Here is a 23,511-nt window from a genome sequence, read left to right as displayed (position 1 = left end):
TCAGATTTTCATGATTTATCCCCTTTAAATAACACTTATAAAAGGAAGCTTTGGAGAATATGCAGAACTTATTCAAGCATTACAATAATTTTAATAACAAGAGGCCAAAACATATGGGAAAAAACTAAATGATTTAAGGAGTCTTCTGGTGACAGATAATAGGGAAAACCAAGATTAGCTGGTTATCTGGGTTATTTGGAAGTATGACCTATAAAGCTTGGTATACAAGTCCTCAACTTAATTATTAACCATCATATTGACATTTTGCAATTTTACAAGCAATAGATGCTCAAAATATGATTTCATATCTGCTTCATATTAAGCAGTCCAAATTGAAGACTTAACTTGAAAACTTAATAAAAAAACGAGTCACCTCAATAATATAGGAAACCTATACATCACCATGTATTTACAAATGGACCATCATATACAGCTGTGTGTATTTATTTTGGGCGTACAAATCAATAACAGTTTAGTACTTGGTGAAGTGCCCATGCATAACATCAGTATTAAATAAGCAAATAACTTTTCCCATGATGCTTTGAGGGTAAGATGGTCCACTACTTCCATAGAGATGTCACCAACAGTAATCCTCAGTAAGCAACACTCCTTGTTCTGGCCCTGACCTGATGCTTTCCATTATTTGGGTGCTGGCTCTGTAAAGTTTCATTAGAAGTGTTCATCCCAATACATTTCAGTTTTCCACTATTATAGACTCATCCATATTCTCCTCCTCCTCATCATCATCCTCAGAGTCCATTTCCTCTGATGATGACTCTTCTTCTTCTTCATCACTGTGGGCCTCTGTTATTATTTTTTTCATCGCAGTCTGTTTGGACAGAGCAGCGGCGTAGCGAATGTTGTAAATGTTCCAGTCACAACTGGGAAGTAAAGAAAATTGTTTTGGAATATTGCAATAAATGTAATACTTTTGTAAAAAAAAAAATGTAATAAATAACCACTGTTTATATGGTACAAAATTACTAATAAAAGAAAACTAAATGCATGCATCTGTTTGCAATAAAAAAACATTAACAATTTGTAACCAGTATTGTAACCAATATTAAATATGGACAAGCTTACAGTTTGGACATATCATCACTGTGTTTTTGGATGCTTTTTAATAGCTGCTGTACAGTAGGCAGTACTGCTCCAGATCTGAAAAAGAGATGCATTAACAGTCTTACTGTGTGTGTGGTCGGATGGGGAAAAAGTGTGTATAACATGTTATCTTGTAAAATAAGCATTTTGTATTAGACTCTTAAAGGGAAATTCCGCCTTGAAATGATCCTAGGGTTAATAACAAACGTGTACCGAGTTCGACCGTTCACTGGAGTTTGTTTTCATGCTAGTCTAACGTGACCAGTGTTATTGCTAAACGCAAATTAGCATGTTATGGTAGCCTTCGGGGCATCAGTGCATTAAAAACGAAATCGCTATGTCTATACTACTAATAATGCTCAAAATCACCCCACACTTACACTGTAGCACAATGAGGGTCTCTATATGTAAACCGAAGCATTGAGAACTTTGCAAGTGTACAGGCAGTTTATTAAAAAGAAACATTTACCGTTCACGTCTGGATCACATATCCATGCGGGCGCCATCTTGGGAAAACTAAACTCTCGCGTGAAACGTTGTTGCCCTGAACAGGTGTTGTGCTTTCACGCGAGAGTTCAGTTTTCCCAAGATGGCGCCCGCATGGATATGTGATCCAGACGTGAACGGTAAATGTTTCTTTTTAATAAACTGCCTGTACACTTGCAAAGTTCTCAATGCTTCGGTTTACATATAGAGACCCTCATTGTGCTACAGTGTAAGTGTGGGGTTATTTTGAGCATTATTAGTAGTATAGACATAGCGATTTCGTTTTTAATGCACTGATGCCCCGAAGGCTACCATAACATGCTAATTTGCGTTTAGCAATAACACTGGTCACGTTAGACTAGCATGAAAACAAACTCCAGTGAACGGTCGAACTCGGTACACGTTTGTTTTTAACCCTAGGATCATTTCAAGGCGGAATTTCCCTTTAATGGACTCTGCTAACAAACCGGTATTTCTGAACGGCTTGAGGCGGGGATTAAGCAGATTTTAAGCAAAAGTATTTGATGAGCATATAAACTGTGCCGAGAGCATTCGGTTAATATTATTCATTCATTTTTGAAGGAGGTGGCGTTTAGCGGTTTTTGGATCAGAGCTCCTGAAATATAACCTTAAATAACAGATTTAAAGGATAACAACAGATTATGAAATAAAAGAGATTTCGATCTTCCTGCCATTAGTAAAACAACATTTTTTTGTTTAGTTAATTGTAATAAAATCAATTTTTTATGTAAAATACATGACTTATGGTACTAACCGATTCTTGAGCTTCTGTCCATGTAAGGTGAGCAGACACTGCGCCCAGGTGAGGTAGAACTGCAGGTGGTTGGACTTCTCCAATGTTGTGGCCACAAAGTTTAAAAGCTTATCCACATACACATCTGGAAGTGAGCTACATACTACTGTAACTATAGAAGAAACAAAAAAAAAAATAGAATATATATAATATATATTTGATGTTTTGAATGTGACATTAAGTGGAAGATTTTTTTAAAAGGATCATACTTTGGTCATAAGGGACTGCTTCCAGGACCTCTCTTATGAGTGGCATTTCATTCAGGCGAAAAGACAGCAAAATTGCAGAGGCCCACTCTTTTTTCTTCACCTGTCGCCGTATGCTTTTTGGTGTGACATCCATATCCAGATCACAGGGGTCAAACACCAGTGAAGCATCAAGAGAGTAGATAAGCAAACCTTCAGTGGAAGCTGCTGCCCAACTGCGCCCTGAATGGAAAAGAATCCCAAAACTCCACTCCGTTCATTATTTAATGAAAGTATATCTCTTCTTATATTTCTGTTATTAAAGTCCCTCTAAAGTCAATCTTAACCCTTTAACTGCCTGGGTTTCATATTCAGAGCTGTGAATGATAAGAAATGTCGATTTAATAATAATAATAATAATAATGCATTTTATTTATGGGCGCCTTTCTCAATACTTAAGGTCACCTTTCCAAAATCAAAAATAAAACAGAGATTCCAATAAAAAAGTCAATAAAATAACATGTTAATACTATTAAAATAAAAAAAGTAAAGAAAGGGTGGGGTCATTACAGGGCAAAATGAAAAATTTAATGTAAACCTGTCTGAAAAGATGAGTTTTTAGGTGAATGTAGGGGAAGAGGGAGGCTGAGCGACTGAAAGCTCTAGACCCCATAGTAACCAGACTAGTAGGTGGAAGAATGAGCTGGATAGAGGAAGAAGAAGATCTGAAGAATGGGTGGGTGTCTTGATATGTATGAACTCGGTGAGATAATGAAGGGCAAGATTATTAATAGCTTTGAATGTAAGTAGAAGGATCTTGTTAATAATATGGTATTTGATGGGGAGCCAATGAAGTTGCGACAGGACATGTAATATGACTGATGGAGGGGGTTCTGGTAATGATGCGGGCAGCAGAGTTTCGAACTAGTTGTAATTTATGAATGGATTTGTCAGGTAAACCATAGAGAAGAGAACTCCAATAATCTAAGTGGGAGGTGACCAGGGTATGAACCAGAATTTCAGCACTGTTTGGGGAGAGAGATGGGCGTAGATGAGGGATGTTACGTAAATGGAAATATGCTTACCTAGTAATGTTATTAATATGAGACTGGAACAACAAAGTGCTATCTGGGATAACACCCAGACTCTTAACCTGGGGGGAGGGGGACACAGATGAATTTTCGATAGAGATGGAAAAGTCATTTATTTTAGAGGGAATGGATTTGGTGCCAGAGAGGAAAAAGGGGAACATCGCTTTTCTAAAGCATGATCAACTGATTGTATATCCTCCTCGATCCAGTTAAAATGCCTTACATGTAAAGGTATTTAACTGCTGCCTTTTGTTTGGACTTTTTACTCTTAATGTCATTCTTACAAAGTTTTTCTGCAGGACATTTGGTCTTTAATCCAGATGATAGTGATGAGGATAGATCATATAATGATTTGGTTGATCCAGATAAAAATAGTTTAAATTTAAGATCGAGTGATACATGTCATTATTATAATGAAGTTGAATTTAATGCACGGCTCAAAAATTATGAGCAGGATATGTTTTCTGCCTTTCATTTGAATACCCGTAGTCTACCTAAACATTTTGACTTATTTATACAGTTTCTATCAACCTTAGAACATCAGTTTTCTGTGCTTGCTTTGACTGAAACGTGGCTGAATGATGACATCAAGCAATTTTACTCTTTACCTCAATACAATGAAGTACATTTTTGTAGGACTAATAGAAAAGGTGGTGGAGTTTCTCTTTTTATTCATGAAGATTTTGAATTTTTAGAAAGGAGAGATCTGAGTATTCATTTATCTGAAACTGATGTAGAAGCAGTTTTTATAGAAATTCCAAAATGTAGGTGTTTTCATGGTCAAACTGTAATTATTGGTTGCATTTATGGACCACCTGATAATGATATTGACATCTTTAATGAGGCTTTGTCCTAGCCTGACGTTGCCATACTCAATTCTAGTCAGAATTTGAGTCTGATACCGCTCCATTGAGCTATAATTATGAGGCGTGTCTCAACCGAAAAATGCATCTGCACTCAATTGGATAGACCTACGACCAATCAGAGCAACCGAGTGTGTAACGTATGTTGAAATTACGTCTTTGCAGCCTGACCGAACTGCTAGTTATTTCGCTATGACACTAACAATGTGATTATACTGAGTTAGCGAATGTACATCAACACCTATTATGTTTACAACATTTTGTTTATATCACAACATGAAGTATTTACTAAGTGAGTAAGACTATCTCTTACCATTTGTACGTTAGGTGAACTTCATCCACGACGATACCCATTACGTTTGCTTGAAAATATTGGAGCCTAGCATGTCCCTCCAATTATTCAGCAACCACGATTCCGATCTTCCGAAAGAAGCTGGCAACGGCCGCTAATTATATCCATCTCGTCGTGCACGCTGAGTTGCATCGCCGTGATAACGTTAGCCTTTTCAGTTGCGACCAACTTTTGCCGAATAGGACATCAACAAATGCCCTGCTCGCGTTTCTCTGTTCCTCTTTTAAAATCAATGCTCTGTCGATATATTTTAGAACAGACTCAATGTCAGAATCCACACATCTGAACTCTACAGCGGCAGCCATTCAACACACGCGCTCTTTGGTGACGTGGTTCATTACGTTACTGTTGATTATCTGTTCTTCATCGTATAAAGCCCGCCCTGACAATTTGATTGGTTCGACCAGCATTTGTCCTAAAATAGTAGCTCCTCAACGGAGAAACCCCAGACCCATCTTCCCGTTTACAAAATCTTGTGGGCGGGGCTAAGATGGGCTGGCACCCAGGCTAGCTTTGTCCTCTATATTGGAGATTATAAGTGTTAAGAATAGGACTTGTATTCTTCTTGGAGATTTTAATATTGATCTTTTGAAGCATGAATCAAATTCCTCTCTTGAGTTTTTAAATACAATTTATTCTTATTATTTCTATCCACTTATTGATAAACCAACAAGGATAACATGCTCATCGGCAACTTTAATTGACAATATACTAACTAATCATTTTGTAAATTCAATCACATCAGGTGTAATGCTTACTGATATTTCAGACCATCTCCCTGTATTTCTGCTTTTTACAAATTCTCACCAAAAAAAACAAACCCATAGTATGAAACATCGTAGACTTACTTTTAAATCTGTTGAGTCTTTTAAAATGTTACTTGCTGAGATATCATGGAATCATGTCTTCGGACATCAGGATGCCGAAAAAGCGTATCAGACATTTATAAATACATTTTCATCTTTGTTTAATAAATGTTTTCCATTGGTACAAAGCAGAAGTAAAAACAGGGATATATCTAAGCCATGGTTTACACCTGCATTAAAAAAATCTTCTATTAATAAAAATAAGTTGTATAAAAAATCTCTCATTAGTCCCACACCTTTAAATATTGCGTATTATAAAAAATATAAAAATAAATTCAGCAAAGTTTTAAAAGAGGCTAAGAAAAAATACTTTTCTGAAAAGTTGGGAAATTCATGTGAAAATATAAAAAAGACCTGGAATATTATAAATGAATTATTGAATAAAAAACAAAAAACTCGAGAAATTCCAGTTCAGTTATCCAATGGTATCGAGAATTATCAAAATCCCATCGATATAGCAAACGGTTTCAATGATTTTTTTGTGAATGTTGGTCCTTCACTGGCAGAAAACATTGTGAATACAGGAAAATTTAATTCACAAATTTTTGATTTGTCTATTCCTTGTTTAAATGAATTTGATCCTCCAACTCCTAATGAAGTGCTTGAAATTATATTAAAGATGAAAGATACAGCTCCAGGGCATGATGAAATTAGCGCTAGTCTCATAAAGAAAGTAGTTTCCTCTATTATTGAGCCTGTAACTTATGTTCTCTCTTTGTCACTCAAAACAGGTGTTGTACCAAGAGATCTTAAATTAGCTAAAGTAATTCCTTTGTTTAAGTCTGGGAACTCACATTTATTCAATAATTATCGACCTGTTTCACTTTTACCTTTTTTTTCTAAAATACTTGAAAAATTAGTTTATAAAAGGATATTAAAACATTTAATAGAAAATTCGATCTTATATGATCACCAGTATGGTTTCAGAGAGAATATGTCTACTGAAATGGCTCTTTTGCAGTTTGTTGACAAAATTACAAAAAATCTGCATGAGAAAAATAATTCTATTGGTATATTTTTAGACTTGTCGAAAGCATTCGACACAGTAAATCATAATATTCTTTTAGCAAAATTAGAAAATTATGGTATTAAAAATACAGTTTTAACTTGGGTACAAAACTATTTGGAAGAGAGAGAGAGCAATTTGTTTATGTTAATAATCTCAGCTCAAGTAGGGGAAAACTTGTATGTGGGGTACCGCAGGGGTCCATTTTGAGACCTCTATTATTCCTAATTTATATCAATGACTGTAAAAGGGTTATGCCACTTATGTTTGCAGATGATACATGTCTTCTATTATCTCATTCTAACATTGATACATTGATAAGAGAAGCAAATGAAGAATTACAAAATATTTCTAAATGGTTTAAAGTTAATCAACTCTCTCTTAATATACAAAAAACTAATTTTATGATTTTTAGTACAAAAAACAAAGGAGATTATCAAGATATTGAGGTATCAATTGATGGTTTTAAAATTAGCCAAGTGAATCAAATAAAATTTCTAGGTGTTATTGTTGATCAAAAACTAACCTGGAAATATCATATTCAATATGTTTGCAGAAAAATAATGAAATCTGTTGGTATATTGAGTAGAATTCGCTCTTTAATTGATATTTCATGTATGAAAACATTATATTACAGTTTAATTTATCCTTATATTTTGTATTGTAATATTGTTTGGGGTGCAACATGCCAAACATATTTAAATAAGATTTTATTAATACAAAAGAAATTCTTAAGAATAATGAGTAACTCAAATAGATTGTCATCATCTGCTCCGCTTTTCATAAAATATAATATCTTGACAATATTTAATGTTAACATCTATTGCATAAACATCTTTATGTATAAGTATGTGAATATGGCAAAAATTATGCCCAGAGCTTTAAAAAACTTTTTCATGTATTCTTCGGATGTTCATGCCTACTCCACAAGGCGCTGCAAAGATTTTTATCTTCCTTTTTGTAGAACTACAGCTAATCAATCTACACTAAAATACAGAGGGCCTTTCCTATGGAATCATTTAGATTCTGCATTAAAGACTAAAATCACTTTAACCTCTTTTAAAGGAGAATTGAAAAAAATTTAATATACAAATAAGTTTATTTTGTAAATTTGTTATATTAAAATGATTTATGTAATGATTGTAATGTCTTGTTTGATCATGTAATATTATGTTTCATTTAATGAGATTTCGGGGAGGTGGTTTTATAGGACCTTAGGGTCTTCTCACTCTCTCCCGCACAGTATTTTTTTTCTTTTGTTTCCTTTTATGGATTTATTAAAGTTGTATTTTAAATGTGCAAATAAACAAATAAAATCAAATCAAACCAATAAAGAGGAGTTCAGTTTTGTTATTATTAAGCTTGAGAAAATTTAGAGAGAACCAGGATCTGATTTCCTGAAGACTATTTGATAGAGAAGTGAGAGGGAGGGATGCAGTGGGTTTGGTGGATACGTAAAGCTGGGTGTCATCTGCATAGTAATGGAACCGAATGTTATAAATATTACATTCTGACTACAGAAATGGATGATCTAAAGACATTAGCTTAGCTGTTCTACTTTTACCATAAAGTGACAAATCAACCGTTTGGTAAAGTATGTTTTTTGAAAAATTATTAAAACATACTAAAGTTGGCATTAAGTAACCATTTTGTAAAATCAAATTACCGTATTTTCCGGACTATAAGTCAAACTTTTTTTCATAGTTTGGCTGGCCCTGCGACTTATAGTCAGGTGCGACTTTTATGGCAAAATTAATTTATACTGACTAACATGAACCAAAAGAAAACATTACTGTCTACAGAGGGTGCTATATGTTGCTTATGTAGCCTACCCCTGAAAAAAATGTTAACTGAAACATTAACTTAAAGACAACTGAGACTTAAAGGAATATTCCATTTTCCTAAAAGAAAAATCCAGATAATTTACTCACCACCATGTCATTCAAAATGTTGATGTCTTTTTTTGTTCAGTCGAGAAGAAATTATGTTTTTTGAGGAAAACACTGCAGGATTTTTCTAATTTTAATGGACTTTAATAGAGCCCAACATTTAATACTTAACTCAACACTTAACAGTTTTTTTCAACGGAGTTTCAAAGGACTATAAACGATCCCAAACAAGGCATAAGGGTCTTATCTAGCGAAAAGATTGTCATTTTTAAGAAGATAAATAAAAAATATCCACTTTTAAACTACAACTTCTCGTCTAGATCTGGTCGTGATGCGCCAGCGTGACCCCACGCAATACTTCATGATGTCAAGAGGTCACAGAGGACGAACGCGAAACTCCGCCCCAGTGTTTACATATGTGTTGAAAGAGGACAGTTCCTACGTTGTTGTATGTCAACTGATACTAATTAATGTATTTGTGTCAGTTTATTGTTTACAATGGTCCGCAAATTTGCGTTTTATATATGTAACACGTGACCTCCCTACATCACTACGCATTTACGTTAGGTCGCGCTGGACCGGATCTAGACGAGAAATTGTGGTTTAAAAGTGGATATTTGTTATTTTTCTTGTCAAAAATGACAATTGGTTTGCTAGATACGACCCTTATGCCTCGTTTGGGATTGTTTATAGTTCTTTGAAACTCCGTTGAAAAAAACTGTTGAGTGTTGAGTTAAGTATTAAATGTTGGGCTCTATTAAAGTCCATTAAAAAACATAATTTCTTCTCGACTGAACAAAGAAAGACATCAACATTTTGGATGACATGGTGGTGAGTGGATTGTCTGGATTTTTCTTTTAAGAAAATGGAATATTCCTTTAACAAAAACCAAATGCCCCCAAAAAGAATAATTTTCTAAATAAATGTGACTTATAGTCCAGTGTGACTTATATGTTTTTTTTCCTATTCATGGCACATTTTTTGACTGATGCGACTTATACTCCGGAGCGACTTATAGTCCGGAAAATACGGTACAATCTTACAGTGTAATATGTCAAAAAATATGCTTTCCTTGCAAAATTTCACCAAGAGCAGTTCACATGGCATGAGTGATTTCTGTGTCTCTGACATCCATCTAAGAAGAATGTTGATTGACATCTAGTGGAGTTTTTGGTAGAGATAGCTCAATCAGCTTAGGTACTCCTTTCAATAAAATATTTTTACTAAAAATGTGCTCAACTATTTGGTTGAGAGGTAGTTAAAGGGTTAAAACACACCACAAAGACCGTAAACTATGTAGTAAGTACTGTATTTCAGCGTTAGATCATTAAACAGTTTTTCACCATTTCTAAGTTCAGGATTTATTTGGGCAGGCCTAAAACAGTGGCTCAAGCTGAACTTGAGCCACCATCATGGTCCTGCCCCTAACAGAATTGCGAGCATTGGGAAGATTTTGATAATTTATTAAATTTACTTGTTTTTTTCCATCATTCAAATTTGATTGGGTGGATTTTCATTTTCCAAACTCTTGTAACTCCCTTTTAATATCTGACTTTATCGGGACTTTGATGTGTTGTGCTGTATAAACAAATACTATACCAGTAGGTGAGAAGCAGAGAGAGCTAACACGGATCTCTGGTTTGAAGTGTCTGGAGCTCATATCACCTGAGAGATGAGGGGAGAAAGGCATGAGAGACGTAAGCAAAAGCCAGTAACATTATATCCAATTGTACTTTCAATGCTCTTCAAAGCATAAAGCTTAGCTAAACTGATGAGAAAGTGGACATTGATAAATGAGGTGTGGACTCACCTCTCTTGACTCCAGGAAGACTGAGCTGTATACCGTCTCCATCCCCTGCACCTTCATCCACTAAAGACAGATTACCAAACTCTGTCATCTTACGCCTGTCGAGGAACTCCTGAAAACACAAGAACGTGACAGAATTGTTTTATAGGCTAGTGTAAAATGATTTTGAAATGCTAACGTAAATGAAACCATTTCCTGAGGTGAGATGAACTAATTCTTAAAAGTGTTATATCTATTCCCATTGCTTAGATCCAAGTATTTTTTGCTTAATATTCATCTCAATTATGTAATAGATACCAGACACAATAATCTATTTTTACAAAAGATGATTCATGACACTATATTCAACTTTTATTGAACTAACTACTAAGAAATCCTAACAATATGATCAAAATGGGACTTTTGTTAATAGTTTTTAATGTCTTTATCAAGCAAGACTGCGCGTGTACCTCCATAGCGTCCAGAGAGAGATTGCAGGAGATCTCAAACTTCTTCATCAGGACTTGCTCCTTAATGTTATAAATGCACACGAACTTCGACTGCCCGCCTGCAAGGATCGATTCACCATCCGCCGAGTAGCACAAGGACGTGAAGGAACTACACGGAAATAAGTGATTATTGGCATTTCTACATTCAGGGATTATTTTAGCGTGGAAATACTGAATTGTCATTTCATTGAGGCAAAGAAACTACCAAAAATGGCAAAATTTATTTCAGCAACACTGTAAGGTGACTCTCCCTGCATGTAGTAGACATGTGCCATTGCTTTTCAATTTTGCATCAATAAATGATATCCTCCCCCAGCCTTAAAGGAAAACATCACCGTTTTTCAATGTTTTACTATGTTCTTACCTCAACTTAGACAAATTAATACATACTTATCTTTTTTCAAATGAGTGCACTTCATCTTTGCACAGTGCGTCGTGAATGTGTTAGCATTTAGCCTAGCCCCATTCATTCCTTAGGATCCAAACAAGGATGAATTTAGAAGCTACCAAACACTTCCACGTTTAAAGCGTGGTGATTTTTAAGTGGATAAAAATGAGAACTATATTGTATGGTTTAGTTTGCAGCACTTTGACCTCTGGTGCAGTAACATCATCACACCTGTGAACTCTTCTGTGCTCTTCCGCCATACAATATAGTTCTCATTTTTTATCCACTTAAAGGCGGAGTCCACGATGTTTGAAAAACGGTTTGGAAAGGAGACGGGCCGACTACCAAAACACACTTAGAGCCAATCAAATCAAATCAAATGCCGGGTTGCGTATGTGTGGGGCGGGTCTATCAACAGAAGGTCCAGATTCTATTGGGGTAGGGGCGTGTTTGTTTAGGTGATTTCAAATATCAACATTGGCTTTCAAACATCATGGACTCCGCCTTTAAGAAAATCACCACGTTTTATTTTGTGCCACCATACTTACTCGTGTAACTACTCGTGTAACAGTCTTTAAATAGTGAAAACATGGAAGTGTTTGGTGGCTTCTAAATTCATCCCTGTTTGGATCCTAAGAAATTAATGGGGCTAGGCTAAATGCTAACATATTCACAACGCACTGTACAAAGATGTAGTGCACACATTGAAAAAAGATAGGTATGTATTCATTAATCTAAGTTGAGGTGAGAACATTGTAAAATATTGAAAAATGGTGGTGTTTTCCTTTTAAGGCTTTTATTTCCAACCTCTCTACTACCCAAAGTATCTGCTACTGCTACTTACTTTCCCTTGGCAGACTGTTTGGCGGTGATCTTGTCAGTCTCTTTACGTCCCACCTGCAGGTCATGGCGGCCAACAATAGAGCCAGTCTGTCCTCCAGTCTGAGAGTTCCAGAATGTGATCGTCCCATCCAGAGAGGCCACTGCCAACTCCTGACCATCAGGACGATATGTTACAGCGAGTCCTGAATAAGCACAGGTGTAAGACATTTAAAATAACACATCACATTCTGCCCAATCCAACAGTTCTATATCTCTGCGATTAGTTTAATGTCAACTTGCCATCAGAGGTGAGCCGCAAAGTCTCTTTGGTCTGCCAGCTGTCTAGCATGTCCCACAGCCGGACAGTTTTGTCCCATGACACGCTGGCAAGCACTGACTGGACTGGGCTGAAGCACAAATTACTGACTGGACCCTCATGACCACTGAGCACCTACTCGACAGTAAAGCGTTACAAAGAACTGAATTACACAAAGTGATGCAGTCCTGGCTAATCAGTAACTACAGTATTATTTAACGAATTTCTGTTTATAGACAAAAGGACATGCATTTATCACATGATCAGAAGGCAGCACACTAAATTCAGTGGTTTCTGACCTCTAGCAGTCGTCCAGTCTGCATGGACCATAAAAAGATCTCAAAGGAGTCCTGAGAACCTGCACACACCAACTCCCCACTATTGTCTACCGCAAGTGAGGAGAATTGGGCCGGTCGAGGTGATGTCATGGTGCGGAAGTTCCGGTACCTGAGAGAACAGAGAGAGTCAGTAGTGCAGAATCAGTATAGGTAACACTTTCTTCATATTGACATCTTTACAGGTAATCTAATATCTCATATCAAAAATAACACAGTAAATTGCGATTATTGGACGATAACCGATTCACCCAAAAATGAAAATACAGTCATTAATTACACATTGTCATTTATGTACAAAGTAACAGTATCCAAAGCATGTTCACGGAAATTCAGTTTCACATCAACACGACATATATGAATCATGCTGCTCTCCCTAAAGCCTTGTTTATACTCGAGACACGTATGCATGAGCGCGTTGGCACGCACAGCAAAAATGACGTCAATGCGGAGCGTATACGCAGGGCTCCGCATCCGAAAATTACTGACCTCAGGCCATTATATCTGAGCAGGCAAGCCTGTGACGTATCTCTTTGATTAATCCATGCAAAACAATGCATATACTTTTTATCTTACACTCTTAACTCTTTCCACGATACTGACGAGTTATCTCGTCAATTAAGGGTAAACATTTCCCTGCCCCTGGCGAGTTTTCACAGTAATCTGTAATTGCTCTTACCGAATTTATAAAAAAAAAAACTGAAGCAAAAACAACATTTTAAACGGTTTAAACTCTGTGTATGTTTTGATCATCACTCTGAATCTGATCTCTTAACAAAATCCTTTACAAAAATACAATAATCTCAGCTTTTTGCTTAAAATTTTTGCAGAAACTTACCCATACCCATATTTGAGAGGTGATAAAAGAGAACAAATAAAGTTATTTTGTTTGAAAGCAGAGGGTATGTTCTTTCATTTTATGTATTTTACGTTTATATATTTAAAGAAGAACATTTTCTGGAAGGCATTAAACTTTTGTGAAAATGATAAAAAATACTGGCACCTGGCTGGCAATTTTTTTTTTTTAACGCTGGCGGGGAAAAAGTTAACATCACAACACTATCCCCGTAAATGATGTTGGCCATCTAAAACATCTTTGACCGAATTTTTTTGACTGTCAAATTTCAGTGCATCACTACGTTCTAATTTGCTATTGCTAGGATCAACAAAAAATGTAATTAAAGGAAAACACCACCGTTTTTCAATATTTTACTATGTTCTTACCTCAACTAAGACGAATTAATACATACCTATCTTTTATCAATGCGTACACTTAATCTTTGTACAGCATGTTGTGAATGTGTTAGCATTTAGCCTAGCCCCATTCATTCCTTAGGATCCAAACAGGGACAAATTTAGAAGCCACCAAACACTTCCATGGTTTCCCTATTTAAAGACTGTTACATGAGTAGTTACGCGAGTAAGTATGGTGGCACAAAACAAAGCGTGGCAATTTTTTTAAGCAGATAAAATGAGAACTATATTGTATGGCGGAAGAGTTTGCAGCACTTCGAACTTGGCGCACAGTAACATCTTCACTCCTGACTACTCCCCCCTCGCTCAAACGTCCATCAATATTACTTCTTCCGAGGTCAAAGTGCTGCAAAACTAAGTGCTTCTCGGCCATACAAAAAATCGCCACGTTTTGTGCCACCATACTTACTCGTGTAACTACTCATGTCTTTAAATAGGGAAAACATAGAAGTGTTTGGTGGCTTCTTAATTCCTGTCTGGATCCTAAGAAATGAATGGAGCTAGGCTAAATGCTAACACATTTACAACACACTGTACAAAGATTAAATGTACGCACTGAAAAAAGATAGGTTTGTATTCATTAATCTAAGTTGAGGTAAGAACATAGTAAAATATTGAAAAACGGTGGTGTTTTCCTTTAAGGTTAAAAGTAACAAATATTACAGGAGAATCCAAGAAGCAGTCATTGCACAATGAGTGTAGTTCAAAATGATTAATGTGATACCTGTGCAGGTCAAATGCTCTAACAGTGCCATCTAGAGAGGCAGTGACGATCACAAAGCCACTGGAGGTGAAAGCAACATTGGTGACACAGCTGGTGTGTTCAGTAAACGTCACGAAACAGAGGCCACTGTTGGTGTTCCACACTTTTACCTGCAAAGCAGCAGTTTCACTTAATCTCTTACTTTTTATTCCCTTAACAAACTTTAGTGTTAGAGGACTCACCTTCCCATCATCCCCTCCGGTAACAAGATATTGACCATCAGGGGAATAAGCCAAAGAGTTCATATTGTTAAAGTGTCCTTGTTGTTTGAACACATAAGACTCACTCTGCCATTCCCAAACCAGCAGCTGTCCCAAACCTTTAACAAAGTACAGAGCAAGAAATTACAGCAAAAGATAGCACACGGTTGTGCTCTTAAGAAAAATCCTGGCTGAGAATAATACCTGAACAGCCGAAGCCAATCCAGTCACCAGTGGGATTCATAGCAATGGCAGAAATCCTTTGATCTGAAATACTAGATGTTATAGTATACTTTATTACATTTTGATAAACAACATGGAATAAAGCCACAGCAATAATGCCTGACCATTGCTGGGTAAGTTACCTCATTACTACCTAACAATTAAATATTAAACCGCTTTTTTTTTAAACTATATAACTGAACTAATAAGTGTCTCTAAAAAGTACTACCAATTCTAATATTAATACTATTCATGTAAAGTGGACATTTTTTGAGATGTAAAATAAATTTTTGGTGTCCCTAGAGTACCTATGTGAATTTCTAGCTCAAAATACCATATAGTTAATTTATAACTTCGTAAATGTGAGCAAAAATGTGCTGTTTTTGGGTGTGTCCTTTAAAATGCAAATGAGCTGATCTCTGCACTAAATGGCAGTGCCGTAATTGGATAGTGCAGACTAAGGGGCTGTATTATCCCCTTCTGACATCACAAGGGGAGCCAAATTTCAATGACCTATTTTTAACATGCTTGCAGAGAATGGTTACCAAAACTAAGTTACTGGGTTGATCTTTTTCACATTTTCTAGGTTGACCCAATTATAGCACTTAAACATGGAAAAAGTCAGATTTTCATAATATGTCCCCTTTAAAACATAGCAAACCTGAGTGAGTGAATGAGGTCAAAATCTGGCAGCTCATGCAGGTGGAAAGCTCCAGATGCGAAACCTGTCACAAGGATGTGCGTTTTCTTGTGGAAGGCAGCAGCTGTCAACTTATTAAAATCTCCTTCTTTGTTAAAATAGTGTCTGTTTAAACACAACAAAAAATACACACTTGTGTGTTATTACTATTATTAACATATGAGAGCTTTTATCATGCTATATAATCAGTTGGCGGGGTGCATGATCTCTGAAAGCCAATGGTGACTTTTGAAATCACCTAAACAAACACGCTCCTACCCCAATAGAATCTGAACCTTCTTTTGATAAACATACACAATCCAGGCAACGATGTCGGTTAGTAGACAGACATGCCCCTTACTGCTGATTGGCTACAAGTGTGTTTTGGTACTCGGCCCAACCTTCTTTCCAAATTGTTTTTCAAAAATCATGCACCCCGCCTTTAAGGGCATGTTCACACCACCACACAGGTTCAATATGAAAGTTTAGCCCGGTTTTCCAGGTAATTTGTCTTAAATTCCTTTCTTACAATAGGTGGTGCTTACGGACACACAGAAATACAGCAGCATTGTCATGATGTGAACATGCCTCAAAAATCCCCTGAAATGAAACAAACTCACTTGCTCCTCTGTGAGTAGCGGACATTTTTGATGCCTTCCACTTCTTTGGGTGCATCTGCACTTCCTTTAATCACATCTCCTCTGGACTCTCCATCCTCGCCTATATTTTCCACAATATCAGCATCTTCGTTTTCCTCCTCTTCTTCATCTCTTCTTTTTTTCTCCTCCTGCATTTTCTTTCTCTCAGAGTATTTTGGTCCCTTCCGTAATTCCTCGAGCTCGGTGTCACTTTCCCATACACACAAAGTGCCCTCCTGGCTCACTGTGTACATCTGCAAAAGCAAATTATTAAAAGGTAAAAACATAAAGATGCCTATTCTATTAATAGCCTTCATTTTATATGCATTACAGATTTTTTATATTAGATTGGCTTCTTTGGCAGGCAAATCACAGACTCGTGGGCAATGTTGGAGTCCACTGCTCTAAAATATCCTGTCTAATATTTAATTTACCCCCATGCTGCAAAAACACAGCAGACTTAATACAAACTTACATCCAAGCTGTCTTTTTCAAAGAAACAGCCTACTATGATGTCCTTATGTCCACCAAGCGAGTAGTAGATAAGATTTGCCCATCTCTCTGCCCCAAAGATCCAAGTGGTCATGTCCTTGCTTCCTACAGCAAAGCACTTGGAATCACAGAAGATAAGTGAGTGTGTAACTGGTTAAATAGCGTTAAATTACAGTCCAACAAATTTTGGTGGTTTAATTCATACTTAAGTTAAAGCTTCAAATGAAAGAAGCACTGTGAAAAAGTAACAGCTGTGTGGCAGCATTCATACAGTACATCAAATGAAAGAATAAAGCTTTTACGCACTTGGAATCATCTGTCCAGTCGATACAAGTCGTCTCATCAAACGGTCCATAATAACTCTTGTCTAATGGAAATGCATTAAACTCTCGGTTTTTTCCAGGTGCGTGGTACATTAGAGCCACGTTTTCCTTTGTTATTACAAATTTCCTTTAAATACAGGCACATGACAAAGGAAAACGTCAAAAGAGCAGTCATATTATGAAGATGATAAAGAACTGTGTATAATAACTGACCTTCCATCAGGAGAGAAGGACACACTGTGAACAGGACTATGGAAGTGATGATGGTGAAGTACTGCCCGAGTGACCAAGCTGATGAGAACGGCTGCTCCATCTGAATGAAACATTATCGTGTAAAAAACATTTCTTTGCAAAAAACTTTTTCAAAGTTTGACAGAAAAAATATGCATGGAGAATGGTAGACTTTTCAATACCTTCATCTATAAGTATGGCAAGATTCCCATCTGGAGAGATTCCAAAACAGGTAATGTTCTTTGTGGTTGACACTGGTAAGGTTTCTGACTTGTTACTACAGAAATAAGAAAAAAATATTCCTTAACTAAAATCAGCAATTTTCACTTGGAAATTAAGACTGGCTATAACACATTCTGTTTAGAGAGACTCCTACTTTTTCAGATCAAAGACAGAGATGCGGTTCCCGACTGGACTGATGACAGAATTTCCATCCTTCGAGAAAGACAGGTTCCCGTGGCGATAAAATGCCCCTAATAAGTTGGAAAACTAAAAGGAAATATAAACAACTTCAATTCAAACGTTATATATCATACGCACAGGATAAACCATTAAATGTATCGTTTAGTTGTTTTATTTGATATAAATGCACCTTCTAATCCAGCAGACATAATTTCACTTAAAATGTTTAAGAAAAAACAATGCAAATATTCAAAAAAACATCAAATAGCTTTTATCATACCTTGTATGCAAACTTCATGTTTTCTGAGATGTTATGTTATAAACGATCCAGTAAGCATCAAAAATCCATCGTTCAACACGTGAGAAACTCTAAATACACGAAAAACATGTGTTCACAATCACTTCCGGGATACTTCCAAACTAAAAGCCCCCGACACTAGCGCTACTACATAAAAGTCCCCAAAATGATACACAAAAAATGTGTCAAGAAGCCATAGGCATGTAACGTTAATAGTAAAAATGCAAAAGTTTGTATAGCTACAAATACCATGGTTAAACTATGGTTAGTATAGCAAAACCACATTTTACGTAAAATATGCATTCTCGTGAGTTGAAGTTGAAGAAACTAATTTTCAGCACTGTTTAATTACTTGGGTAAGTAAATGCCAATGTACGTAATTTAAAACAACGGATAAAGTCGAGTGTTATAAATGTACATTTAAAAAAATAATAACGTAAAAATACGATCTTAATAACTGCAAGAATTTCCAGTTGAATGTGTTTTATAAAATAAAAAAATTGATAGAAAGATACAACTACGCCCTCTATGGGACAGTTGTGTGTTATGTTTACAATGCATTGGATTATCTCAGACATGGCGGCGGCTGTAGGAGTGCAATAATCTCTTTAAAAATAGGCTGTCCTGAATGTTTTACCACAAAGACACGTGTTTGTTTGAAGGTAACGGCATTGCGTTAGTCTGGGATTTAATTTATATTTTACAGCAATTTATTCTCATAAACGAATGTGCAATGTTACGTTAGGAAAACGCTGTTGAAGCAAACGATTTTTATTTATGTATAAGAGAGGCCATGAACACCAAAGAGATAATTCATTATGCTACACAGATAGAAAAGTTGCAAAACGATGGCAGCTATGAAGATATTGTATCATTACTGACAGATCTGAATAACGCGTCTGTTACGTCAGAGCAGATTCAGACCACAGAAATTGTGAGGGTCCTTTATAAGCTCCTGAAGTTCTGTCCAGTCGTACGTGCTAAAACGATAGCAAAGAGCTTGCTCTCAAAATGGAAAAAGTTGTACAAGTTTTCACCTGTGCTGAAAAATAATAAAAAAGACGAATGTGAGGGCAAAGAACTAGAGACACATAACCTGCCTGATGTTGAGGTGTCATTGGAAATTCCCTCGGTAATAACCAGTGGATCTCAGGGGAATAAAAATCAGGAATTTACATGCAGCACAGAGCAACCCGATATAAAAAAGGATGAAAAACAGGACAAATGTGAAGACAGTACTGTAGATACTTCCTCTGTACTTCCTCTTCCAAGTACTTCCAGCACTTCCTCTGGCTCCACGGAATTAAGAACCAAATGTGTCCAGCTGATTCTCCAGGCTCTTACCCCAAATCAGCAAGTAGGCTTGGATCACGTGGATAAACACAAAGCCCTTGCCCAGGGCATTGAAGAAAACGTTCATGGTCTTTACGGATGTAACCTGTTTAAGTACAAGTCGTGCATCAGGAGCAAGGTGGCCAACCTAAAGAACCCAAAGAACCCTCATCTACGTCAAGGCCTTATGTCGGGACACCTGACTCCAGATGCATTTGCCCGCATGTCTGCAGAGGAAATGGCAGGGGCTGAACTTCGACAGATCAGGGAAACATACACCACTTTGGGCATCAGTGAGCATCAGTTACCACAGGTGGTGGAAGGGACACCCACCAATAAAGTTAGCTGCAGACGCTGTGATGGTTTGGACTGCAGGGTGACACAGATCTCAAGAGGAATGCTCTTCTTGCCGTCGTGGGTACGGGGTGGCAGTACGGATGATGATTCGATGACCTTTATGACCTGTGCTAATTGTGGAGAGCAGTGGTACCACAGTAGCTGGGTTTGCCTTTGAGAAAGTGTTTATATGTATTGATGATAACTGTGTAATAATGATGAATAACAGCATTGTGCACTATTTTATTTTTCTGTACACACATACCCATTTTTTAGTCAGATAATGTTTTTCGTTTGGTGCAATAAACCTTCATAATGCATTCAGGGCTGTTTTAGCATGGAAGAGATGTACTTTTTAATGCATAGTTTGCAAATGCATCAGGACTATTAAAGGGGTCATGGCACAAGACTTTTTTAAGATGTCAAATAAATCTTTGGTATCCTCAGAGCACATATGTGAAGTTTTAGCTCAAAATACCATATAAATAATTTATTATAGCATGTTAAAATTGCCACTTTGTAGGTGTGTGCAAAAATGTACCGTTTTGGGTGTGTCCTTTAAAATGCAAATGAGCTGATGAAATTCAAACACTGATCACAATGATGGTGGTTTGTTGCAATTAAAACTCAATTCTCGCTTTTCTCTGCACTAAATGGCAGTGCTGTGGTTGGATTGTTGGATAGTGCAGATTAAGGGGCGGTATTATTATAATAAGAGCTCCTTATGACATCATAAGGAGAGCCAAATTTAAATGACCTATGTTTTCATGTGCTTATAGAGAATGGTTTACCAAAACTAAGTTACTGGGTTGATCTTTTTCACATTTTCTAGGTTGATAGAAGCACTGGGGACCCAATCATAGTACTTAAACATGGAAAGTCAGATTTTTATGCCATGGTCCCTTTAAAATACACAAAATAAATTTTAAGAGATGTTAAAACAATAAAAAATAAAAAACATTTTGACCCAGCCTTTACATATGATGTTATGAGTTAGATTTTTCTCAAAAATGCATTTGTAAAATATTTTCAGCCTCTTTTTTATATCTTTTGGGACTGAATTTAGCCAATAAACATATGTGCACATCTATAACCAATACCGTATGAGCATTGAGCTTGGAAGGAGTAAGTCCTCAGTAAAGATAGGCTATTATCCACGTGTGATGCTTAAATAAGGTGTTTGTTTTTGGTTATGCTGCTAAACGGTCAGCTGAAATTAGGTGGAAGTTACATTTTTGCAAAATTGTAATAAAAAAATCTAAAAGGGAACAAAACACACAAAGCACCTTATTTTTAAGCACATTGAAGCCATTAGCAACATTCATGTGACTACAGAAGTAGCAGGCTACATTTTTTCAAATGTTTAGAGAAACACATACAGTGGGTTTGTACAGCCACACACAACCACAACAGCTGTTTTGATGAAAAATAATCAAATGTGTTGCTTTGTCACACACTGTCATCCGAGTTATCTCTACTGTGTTCTCCAAGTCACTCCGTTATGGGATTTTCCTCTACATCAGTGTGACGGATCCACACTGTTCTGTGCTCCAGTCCAGCTGTGCGCAGCTGTTCTTACAGGCCCTTCCTGACAATGAATTATGCTCTCATTAATATTTAAGATTTGGCACGGGCTGCTCGCCGAATGCATTAATGCATGATTAATACATAGCGGGATTGTGACCCAGGCCATACCACATAGTCCAGATAGGAGCTCCCCATTGTTTAAAAAGACTGAGTTGATTGATGATGCCCGAATCCCTGCTCTTTAATGCAGTAATACAAGTTATAGCAGTAATGGTCCCATTAATCTTAATATAATATATAATTCTTTAAATAATTCATGCTAAATTGTGATGTAAAGATGTACACCTGTGAAAGGCTCAGGTTGTATAACCTACTTTATTTTATTGAAGTACTGATAATGAATGTCAATCGAAATCCATTGATGTTAAGTTTAAGTTAATACAAAGATATTTGTTTCATGGTCTACAGATCATTAAATTTCATTGTTATGTAATAGGCATGTTTGATAGAGGGGTCTCTATGAGTGGTTCAGTTCATGCACTAATCTTTTCTCACTGAAGAGAGCTACACTGAAGAACAATCTCTGTAGCCCTTGTTTCAAAGAGCCTGTCCAACAAGCCCACTCTTCTTAAGAGTTTTGTTATCTTAAAAGGCTTTGATGAATAGAATAAAGAAAACATCATCCCGTAAATTGGACTGCCCACACGTTTTCCCAAAACACTGCTGTACTTTTCCTTTGTGCCAGCTCGCAGGTGAATGGCATTATAGGTCAATACGGTATACTGTATATTTATATGGATTGAAATTAAAATATGTACTTGTTTGTACCTAATGAAATGTTATGGAATAAACAAATAACTCAGAAATAACAAAAAAGATTTCATCAGTGATCTAAACATTCAAAGTATACATTCAATTCATTGTTATGTCTACAGCAAGTGAAATATCTTCTCCTGTGAGTATAATTGTCATAGTTTGCTTCTCATCTGTTGCTTATTAATCCCCCTGCTTTCAATTAATTTGTAGTATCCTATAATCCTTCACCATGGCTATGAATAATGGCATAAAGAATGCTAATGAGTGAATCTGCATTGGTAATTAAGCAGCAAAAGATGGTAATGCTTTAAAGGGATAGTTCACCCAAAATCCTCTCATGTGGATACAAACCTGTATAAATTTCTTTGTTCTGCACGAAAAAAGATATTTTGAGTAATGTTTGTAAAAAAAAACATTCATGAGCCCCATTCACTTCCATAGTATTCTTTTTTCCTATGAAAGTGAATGGGACTCATGAACAGTTTGGTTACAAACATTCCCTTAAAATATCTTCCTTTGTGTTCATCAGAACAAAGAAATACAGGTTTGTAACAACATGAGAGTGAGTAAATGATGACAGAATTTTCCTTTTTGGGTGAACTATCCCTTTAAAAACTGGAGGAGAAAACACAGAGCTGATGTGCTCAGGCTTATCAAATTGATCATGGACCAACAGTGCCATCTAATGGACAAAAAGCAGTATACTTACAAGACAAACAGTACCACAGTAATAGTTTATTCAAAACTTTGTCAATATTTAGCCTCATTTATGGTGACATTTCAAAATCTTATTTTTTTCTGTTGAAAGTAAGCACCACACTGCAAAAAAAGACTCTTACTTCAGTAAGTTTTTTTGTCTTGTTTTCAGTGCAAATCTCTAAAATGTCTTAAATCAAGATGGATCCTCCTTGTAAGCAAAATGACCCAAAGATAAGTCTAGTTTTTAGCCAAAAATATTAAATTTAAGTGTCTGCCAATTAAAATATTTTTTAATTAAGTGTTCAAGACAAAAGTTAACTTATTTCAAGATTTTCTCACCCCATTGGCAGACACACCTGCCCGCTTCAAGCACACATTCACCCAAATTGTATATTTTTTCTCTAAAATCTAGACTTATTTTCTTAGGTCATTTTGCTCATCAAGAAAACACATCTTGATTTAAGAATTTTTTTATATTTCTACTGAAAAC

At 36.3% G+C, this 23,511-nt stretch overlaps 2 protein-coding genes across 2 annotated transcripts; one reads left to right on the top strand and one right to left on the bottom strand.

The window, feature by feature from the left end:
- Positions 1-18,450, bottom strand: pwp2h (PWP2 small subunit processome component). Its single transcript, XM_073870255.1, has 21 exons — positions 18,294-18,450; positions 17,988-18,100; positions 17,794-17,888; positions 17,594-17,693; positions 17,373-17,507; positions 17,041-17,185; positions 16,548-16,819; positions 15,910-16,053; positions 15,231-15,301; positions 15,009-15,145; positions 14,788-14,936; positions 12,774-12,921; positions 12,459-12,609; positions 12,181-12,361; positions 10,910-11,057; positions 10,464-10,572; positions 10,253-10,318; positions 2,611-2,829; positions 2,363-2,513; positions 1,084-1,158; positions 1-881 (listed from the first exon to the last, which is right to left on the bottom strand). Exons 1-21 carry the CDS (start codon positions 18,309-18,311, stop codon positions 695-697), a joined length of 2,814 nt encoding a protein of 937 aa, XP_073726356.1. The 5' UTR covers positions 18,312-18,450; the 3' UTR covers positions 1-694.
- A 378-nt stretch (positions 18,451-18,828) lies between these two features.
- Positions 18,829-20,299, top strand: LOC129450077 (transcription elongation factor A N-terminal and central domain-containing protein). Its single transcript, XM_055212513.2, has one exon. The coding sequence runs from the start codon at positions 19,105-19,107 to the stop codon at positions 20,155-20,157; it is 1,053 nt and encodes a 350-aa protein (XP_055068488.2). The 5' UTR covers positions 18,829-19,104; the 3' UTR covers positions 20,158-20,299.
- The last annotated feature ends 3,212 nt before the right edge of the window (positions 20,300-23,511 follow it).

The sequence above is a fragment of the Misgurnus anguillicaudatus genome, chromosome 8, assembly GCF_027580225.2.
Source record: "Misgurnus anguillicaudatus chromosome 8, ASM2758022v2, whole genome shotgun sequence".
NCBI classification, from domain to species: domain Eukaryota; kingdom Metazoa; phylum Chordata; class Actinopteri; order Cypriniformes; family Cobitidae; genus Misgurnus; species Misgurnus anguillicaudatus.
The sequence above is the reverse complement of the archived record's forward strand: the minus strand, read 5'-3'. Positions and strand labels throughout refer to the sequence as shown.